The 8,806-nt window shown below is 40.6% G+C and overlaps 1 protein-coding gene across 1 annotated transcript; it reads left to right on the forward strand.

The window, feature by feature from the left end:
- The first annotated feature begins 1,990 nt into the window (after nucleotides 1-1,990).
- LOC128058458 (60S ribosomal protein L9-like) lies at nucleotides 1,991-2,363 on the forward strand. The gene has a single exon (XM_052650939.1). It carries the CDS (start codon nucleotides 2,005-2,007, stop codon nucleotides 2,347-2,349), a length of 345 nt encoding a protein of 114 aa, XP_052506899.1. The 5' UTR covers nucleotides 1,991-2,004; the 3' UTR covers nucleotides 2,350-2,363.
- Nucleotides 2,364-8,806: the final 6,443 nt, after the last annotated feature.

Here is an 8,806-nt window from a genome sequence, read left to right on the forward strand (position 1 = left end):
GAACATTTCATTGGTAGTGTGTGCACCCTGCCTTCTCTGGACAGCTAGTAGATACTCACGAGGGGATTGCTTCTGCAGAAGCCAGCCTTCATGATGGTCCCTGAGGGTCCCTGACGCCTATCAGTCACACCCTTGTGGAATACCCCCCACTCTACTGTTTCTGGGTTGGTCTGTGTGACCAGCAGTGTTCAGCAGAAGTGATGAGTCCCTTCTGAAATCAGGTTATAAAAGATTACAGCTTCTGTCTCTGGCACTCTTGGCACCCACTGTTTTTTTTTTTTTTTTAAATTATTTTATTGAAGTAGAGTTGATTTACAATGTTGGGTTAATTTCTGCTGTATAGCAAAGCGATTCAGTTATACATATGTACATTCTTTTAAAAATGTTCTTTTCCACTGTGGTTTATCATAGAATACCGAGTATAGTTCCCTGTACTGTACAGTGGAAACTTGTTGCCTTCCCTGGTTTTGTCTTTCCTGGATCACTAGCTTGGGGGCAGGGGAAGCTGGCTGCCATGCTCTCAGCAGCCATATGGAAAGATCTTTCTGATGGGGAACTGAGGCTTCCAACCAGCAGCCAGAGAGGAACTTAGACCCACTGGCAGCCCTGCAGGTGGGCTTGGCGGTCTCTTATCAAATGACTGCCGTCTGGGCTGACATCTTGATTGCAGATTCATGAGAGACTTAGCTCAGCCATTCCTAGATTCTGGACTCACGAGGAAGAAGTATGCTTATTGTTTTAAGTTTTGAGTAATTGATGATGCATCCATCCATCAGTAACTAACAAAGGCCTTGTCATCCAGCAAATGCCTGGGATGTTGTAATATGCAAGGACGGAGCAAGGAATAAGCTTTTATTACTCTATTGGGGGAGACTGGTACCTCTCAGGGAAAAAGAAGGGGTCATCAGATGGGACGGGGCTTATGAGAAGAGAAAGAGGAGAGACTGGAGACTGAATATCCTCTGAGAGCCAAGAGAACATTCAACTGTGATGCTTGATCAAAAGCTGAGGAAGGGAAGCGGTGCCTCTCATTTCATGCAGAAGAGTGTAGAGCCTGACTGGGTTGTGTTGCCCTTCGGCAGCCCCCTCTTCCCCCATCATAACACGCACACACACACTTGCAAGTATACACACATACACACACTTTTGGACAATCATCCACAGCTTCCACTAGCCTGTGCTGAATCTTCGTGTGGCTGTCAGCGTGTGCTGCCTCTTGACACCCTCAGGCCTACGGGCACATGGCTTGGAGAGCAGACTGTGCCTTTGGTGCGGAGGAAAAGGCACCTCTTCTTCCACGTGGACACAAGCCAGTACCAGGGCTTGGGCTTGGCAAGTGTAGTCCGAGCTGGACCTGGGTTGCTGCATTGCAGGGTCAGCCGCCTTATGCCATGAGCCAACTGCACAACTGTCCTGGTGCTGAGCTCTCTGGATGAAGCTTCTCAGACATTCTGTGACATGGATTCAGGGAAGGAGGAGAGCTGGGAGTCTTCAGAATCAACCAGAGGGGGCTATTCCACATCTTGGAGCTGTGGCTTGTCATAGTCACTGGGCAGTGAGGACCATTCTCACCCAGATAACTGCCTGTTTCCAGCAGTAACACCTACTCCCTTAGTTTCTCCTTCCATGAGGAAGGAAAGGCAGGCCTCTCCCCCTGGGAATATGTATATAGTAGCAAAATATTTGCTCTAAAGCTGCTCTTTCCCTTGAAAAATCCAAGGTTCCCTTCTTCTTCTTTTTTTTTTTTTTAAATAAAAAAGCCAACTTTCTGGTTTTATTTCTCCTATACGTTTCTGTTTTTTGTAATGCTTAGACTAAGGAGCTCTTAATGCCCCTGATTTAGTTTTTTTGGTTGCACCGCAGGGCATGTGGGATCTTACCAGGGATCGAAACTGCACCCTGTGCATTGGAAGTGGGGAGTCTTAACCACTGGACCACCAGCGAAGTCCCACCTCTGTGGTTTAAAATTAAACCAACCACCTTTTTGCCGCATCTACTGCGAGAATGAAGACCATTCTCAGCAATCAGACTGTCGACATCCCAGAAAATGTCGACATTAACTTGAAGGGACGGACAGTTATTGTGAAGGGCCCCAGAGGCACCCTGCGGAGGGACTTCAATCACATCAATGTAGAACTCAGTCTCCTTGGAAAGAAAAAGAAGAGGCTCCGTGTTGACAAATGGTGGGGAAACAGAAAGGAACTGGCCACTGTTTGCACAATCTGTAGTCACGTACAGAACATGATCAAGGGTGTTACACTGGGCTTCCGTTACAAGATGAGGTCGGTGTATGCCCACTTCCCCATCAACGTTGTTATTCAGGAGAATGGTTCTCTTGTGGAAATCTGAAATTTTTTGGGTGAAAAATATATACGCAGGGTTCGAATGAGGCCAGGGGTGGCCTGTTCAGTATCCCAAGCCCAGAAAGATGAGTTGATTCTTGAAGGAAATGACATTGAACTTGTGTCAAATTCAGCTGCTTTGATTCAGCAAGCCACCACAGTTAAAAACAAGGATATCAGAAAATTTTTGGATGGTATCTATGTATCTGAAAAAGGAACAGTTCAGCAGGCTGATGAATAAAATCTCAGCGATCCTGCTGCAGAAACAACAAGATAGCAGATGGTTCTATGGACTCAGTTGTGATCCTTTAAAGAGACAATAAAAACTCTTGATTTGAGATTTTTTTCTTACTGATTTGTCATTTCAAACTATTTGGCCAGTAAACAGTTAAGTAAATTCTAATGTGTTAAGAACAATTAAAAAAAAAAAAATTAAACCAACCAACCCGTAAGTGCAGGGCCCAAAGGTTATCATAAGATGACCCGATGAGTCACTCAAAGGTCAAGTGTCCGGTTTGTGGTCACATAACATCAGTGGCTTCTGTGGGGCCGTTATCTGAGACCCCTGCCATCACCCACCTGGTGAGGACCACGGCCAGTCATGTGGTTTGCCTAGTGGTGAAGAAAACTGAATAAAGTGGACGCATCTCAAGTCCTATCACAGAGAAGTTGTCTACTGTGTCTTGGCCACTAGAAAAACATGATGGCATGTCAAAAATAATTCTTCTTTCAAAGAATAACCTTGTCGTATATTTGGAATCATTTAGCAGCTCACACCCCGGTCAAGGCCAGCTGCTGTATGTAAGATCAACAATGTGGGACATGTATTAAAAGTTCATGCAGATTTCACTTGGTAGTAGTGGTAACAGAAAAAAATGATAAATATCAGTGAAAATCTTGGGATTCAAGAGTCTTTTGAATTAATCTACAGATAGATGATTTGAACCAGTGTGTAACAAGGGACTGAGTGGCAGTGGAATGCAAATATTGGCACTGAGGACAAAGGGAGCTCAAGGCCTTACGAAGAAGAGGAGCTACAGCAAATCTTGAGTCGCTTTGAGAATTTTGCAAGAAAATGTAAAATTGTGGCCCTGAGTATGATTAAAGGCAATAATCCTAAACTTCTGGAAGAGTCAGCAGCAAAAACATAACCTCGGCAGGATAGACTGATTGCATGTTTTGTGTGCACATCAGACGAAGTGATATTTGGAAGCCAGAAAAAATGGATGATAAGTCTTGCAGAGGGGGACATATAACAATTCCCAAATCAATAGCAAATTATTTTGCCCTGTAGATTTGATGCTTTTGGACTGTGGTGCTGGATAAGACACTTGAGCTTTCTGGATTGCAAGGAAAGCAAACCAGTCCATCCTAAAGGAAATCAACCCTAAATATTCATTGGAAGGACTGATGCTGAAGCTGAAGCTCCAATCCTTTGGCCACCTGTTGTAAAGAGCTGACTCCTTGGAAAAGACCCTGATGCTGGGAAAGATTGAAGGCAAGAGGAGAAGAGGGAGGCAGAGGATGAGATGATTAGATAGCATCACTGACTCAACTGACATGAATTTGAGCAAACTTCAGGAGAGAGTGGAGGACAGAGGATCCTGGTGGGCTCCTTGAGGTTAATGAGGTCACAAAGAGTCAGACACAACTTAGCGACTGAACAACAACAACAACAACATATGATAGATTTGATGTACCAGGTAAACTGGATGAGAATGGGGATAGCTCCTATTGAGATTTTACAGAACGTGAGGGCATCTGGAAAGCAGAGCAGCTTCCATTGAGAATTAGGAGCATGGGGTTGCAGTCCAGCTGAATGACTTCAGGGCTTATGTTCTCTGCTGGGGCTAGTGGGTTAGGTAGGGAGAAGCCAGTGGCAAGGTGCTCTTTGAGTCTACCTGGCAGATAGTTTATACCTCATTATACTGATAAAATGTTCTGTCTTTCTGGTGCCAATTCATTATTTGCACTTTAAAATCTGGTAATCCTAAGGCAACAACTTTGACTTTTATTTTGGTCACTTTTATAAATTTCAATAACTTTAGTATTTTGGGGAACTTCTGCCTATGTCAAAATTTCTCGGTCCACCAAAGCTCAGAGATCCTATGCTCCTGTTTCATAGAGATTCTCCTGGTGGTTCTAAGATCTGGGATATTTAACATTTCATGCTACAATTTCTATTCCTACTTAAAAAAATACATGCACACCGAATGTATAACAATTGTCTAAAATAAGCTTTTGAAGAAAATATAATGTCTAGGTTTTCTCATCAACCATAAAGTATCATCAGTCATGGTTGAATCTCATCTTCAGATTCGACAAGAAGAATTCTTTCCTTCTCAACTCTGAATTTTTTTTTCTGGCAGTGGACACTGGTAGGCAATCTTGGTATCCAAGCCCTACCAGAATTTGTATTCTGCTTTCCAGCCTCATCCACCTCAGTCTCCGACTCTCCTTAGCTTTGGCTGTTCCACCTAAGTAAGTGATGAAATTTTGTTAGCTTGATTTTTCTGTACCTTCTTCACCAGGGATAAAAGCTGACCTTCTTTTGATCTTCCAGGGTCTTCTCTCTTGAGGCATCTGAAGTAAGCAAGACTGAGATTCTATGTAAAGCCAGTTTTGAACTCTTTCCTGAAGCCTCCTCCTGACTAATGCTTCTCCATCAGAAAGTTTCTTGGCCAGATTGAATTTGCGCCATTTCATTTTTCTTTCCATGATACTCAGTGAATTATGAAGAGAGCAGGTACCGACACCATCATCTAAAAACTGTAGAACTGAGCTATGGAGATGATGATTGAAATATAAATGTGCTCCCTCAAACCCCATTAGGTGACACTTTGAGGAAAAAGAGACTAGAATATGTTTATTTATCCCTTGAAAACATACAAAAATCAAACAAACTGAACAGTATTCTTACAATATGGCATCTTTTTAGACCAGTGGTTCTCAGCACTGACTAAACATTAGCATTTACCTGGAAAATTAAAAAAAATATTGGTGGTTAAGTTTTACTCCAGATCAATTAAATCAGATGTGACTTTTAAAATATTTAGTCTTCTTGGAATTTGTTGAGCTTTGTGAATCTGTGAATTGGTATCTTTCATCAGTTAAAAAAAATCCTCAGTCATAACTTGTTCAAATATTGCTTCTTTTCTGTCCTCTCCTCTCCTGGGATTGCAATTATACATTTGTTAGATCGTTTGACTATGTCTCATGAGTCTTTCCTGTTCTGTTCTTTATAATTGTGTATTTTGTTTGGGATATTTTAAAGTTTTCTTGTTTTTGAGTTTGCTAATACTGGTTTCTGATTTGCCAGTCTGATTTAAACCTATCTGATGCATTCTTATTTTTGGATATTTTACTTTTCAGTTGTAGAGTGATTTCTTCCCCCCTAGATTTCAGTTCTCTATTGAAATGCTCCATATTTTGGACCACTTTTCCCTTTATTTTCTTTAATGTATTAATGACAGCTATTTAAAGGACTCATTCATTAATTTCAGCATGCAGGTCTTCTGTCTGCTTCAAATGACTTCCCTCCCTCCCTTCTCATGTCTTGTAATTTTTTATTTTATGCTGGACACATTACATAAAACACAATGAGACTGTATAGAGACTAAAGTTTATACTGCTTTGACTTAGAAAGGATTTGCTCTTTGATGACTTAACCAGGGGGTGGGGATTTAGTCAAATTTAGCCTATTACTGGTTTCAAATGGGTCAGAGTTGAGAAGAACCTCCTATGAATTTTGAATGCTAGCCTGTTAGGTCTCTGCCTTTTCCATTTCTACCTACCGAGACCACAAATCAGCTGATATGCTTTTTGGCAGTTTTGGACTTGGTTCTCTAGTCTCCAGACCCTGCACTGGGCAAATATAAGAAGTAGACTGGCTGTGCGTTTTCATCAGACACTCCTCCAGGAGATAGATTTTATCTTTCCACGACTGTGAGATTACAGTTTATTTTAGTCTCTATTTCAGAGAAGTTCCCTAACCTTCCAAGTGGCCCTTGACTCAGTAAATGAACTATAGGGCAAAATGGTTTTCATGTATGTAGGGCTCTGGAAGTTTTCAGATTGTCAGTCTAGCTCCATACAGCCTCCAAAAGCTTTGGTAGTGTTTCTTTCTCACAGTAACATCCTTGTATTCAGGCCAAACTCGAGCCTCATCTTGCACTTGGAATTGGCAAACATTCCCAAGGTAGAAGGCAGCCAGTGGCCGCCTACTCATCTTGGAAGGACTCTCCTGTCTTCAGTTGAGTTCATTTAGTCCTGCTTCCTCTCCTGTTTTCTGATGTCTTGGATAATGTAATTTTAGGGATTTAGTTGGCTTTTTAAAGTTGCTGCAGCTGGAGCACCGTTCTGTTGTTTCCTGCTCCATTTTACCTGGAACTACAGTTTAATTAATCCAATACTCTGATGGCAAGCATTAGCTTTGGTACATGGATTTAACAAAAATGGAGTAGAGAGCACAAGAAATGAATCAAAAGCGCTTTGATTTAGGGAGTATTTAGGGGGTATATTTGAAAGAATAAGCTCTTCTATTGAAAAGTCTTAACTTCTAAAGAAAGGTCTTACTAAGACATGTCCTTATTCATTGCTGCTATTCACTAATCCAGTGGGAGAGATTCTTTCCTTCCAAAGAAACTAATAACCCAGTTTAAAGAATCTAGAACACACAGTAGGAGAATGATTACTGAAAAGTTTACAAGTGAGCTCTCCAAAAACGTACAATCGTATTAAGCATACAATAAGAAATTTCCATGATTAGAATATACATTTCATGGTCTCTTTCACACACTTTTATTCTTTTCCCTTCTGATCACCTGTAATCTATGTCACAATTATCTATACAATAAAGAGTAGAAAGTGTATAATTTTTTTCTTACATGTTAGTCCCGTGTCCCCAGATAGACAATAAGCTTCCTATGAACATGGCAAACCTGATAGTATCTAGAACAGTGCTAAGCAGGTACTGTTTGATTAATTGATTATTTAATCTTTTCCACTGGCATTTGACTAAAGCATTTGGACAGAGAGAAAAAAATCATATTGGGTTTGCAGAGCCTAGAACATGTATAGTGATTTGGAGCAAAGACATACACAAAAATTACAATTGTCCATTCAGTTTGTTAATTTGTTTTCTACTATAAAAATTGTTTAAAATTGGATGAGTTGAAAACTTTTCCCAGAAGGTGTTTGGAAATAAGATTAATGTTTATGTATCTTGAATTAGTTATAGGTTCTATTGGAAGGCAGTGGTATAGACTGATTCATCCTACAAAGATTTTTCTGTATTGAGCATGCTTACTTTTCATTTAATCAAGCTATACAAAGGCTAAAGAGAGCTAAGACTAGAACCCCTTAAAGTAAAGAACAGGCTTTGGCATGATTTACTTGGCCTTTGAATCAAATTCAATCCAATAATGTAACAACATGAAGAAAAATGCTGTACAGAATCTGAGGCCTGAAAAGTCTAAGAATCCATAGATTAAGGTCTCTCTCAGTCATTCACATTAAACATGTGCATTCATTCCGCAAAGCATGCGTAAAATTTTCACTCATTCCATCTTTTTTTAAACGAGTATAATTGCTTTACAATGTTGTGTTAGTCTCTGCTCTACCTTGAAGTGTATCAGTTATACGTACACATATATCCCCTCCCTCTTGGGCTTCCTTCCCACGGCCACCTCAGCATAATCTCTCAGGATCTCACACGGGGCACGATGGGTCATTTCTCTGGTGAATCACAAATCATTCTCTTTTGAGTAAAAGGATGTCACTTTCATCTGTTTTTGAGTGAATGGGTATAAAGGTGTGTGAAAAGACCTAACACAGGATTTGAAGACTATCAGCTAATTTGTGATTGACTGGAGAATCCATCCTTTGGCTGTTAGAGTATAAACAGAGGTTTTTTACTATGCTAATGTATATATTTTTTCTCACTTGTTCTCTATCATATTAAGCAGTTATCTAGTGTAAATAGAACAAACTGAAGAGTCTGCATGTGGCGGTAGACCATCAGGACAGAGTGTGCCTTATACATGAATAAAAACATTATCAGGCCACAGAATATATTGACTCTTGGGCATCTGACTTCCCTCTGTAGGTTAAAATGTCAAACGTACATTTCTTCTTGATTTAACAAATCATTTCTTCTTTTGACCGAAAGTTTCTGGGACCTTCTGAAGTCATTAATTAAAAACAGCAACTCCCTCTCAGATTGCCACACCTGAATTTATTCCTTTGCGGGTCATTTTGATTTACATCATTTCCTGGAGTTATCCTGATGTTGCCTCTGCTGCTCCCTGAGGGAATGTGGTTGTTTTACTCCAGATGGTAACTGGCAGTTAGTAGGTACCTTGCTGACCCTGGATGTTCTCAGTGAATGTTACGACGATCCTAATGTCAAGTTAATGGAGCTTTCTCATTGATGGATGTTGAAGCCGACTTTGTGAAGCCAAGCG

Source organism: Budorcas taxicolor, chromosome 13 (genome assembly GCF_023091745.1).
Source record: "Budorcas taxicolor isolate Tak-1 chromosome 13, Takin1.1, whole genome shotgun sequence".
Taxonomy (NCBI): domain Eukaryota; kingdom Metazoa; phylum Chordata; class Mammalia; order Artiodactyla; family Bovidae; genus Budorcas; species Budorcas taxicolor.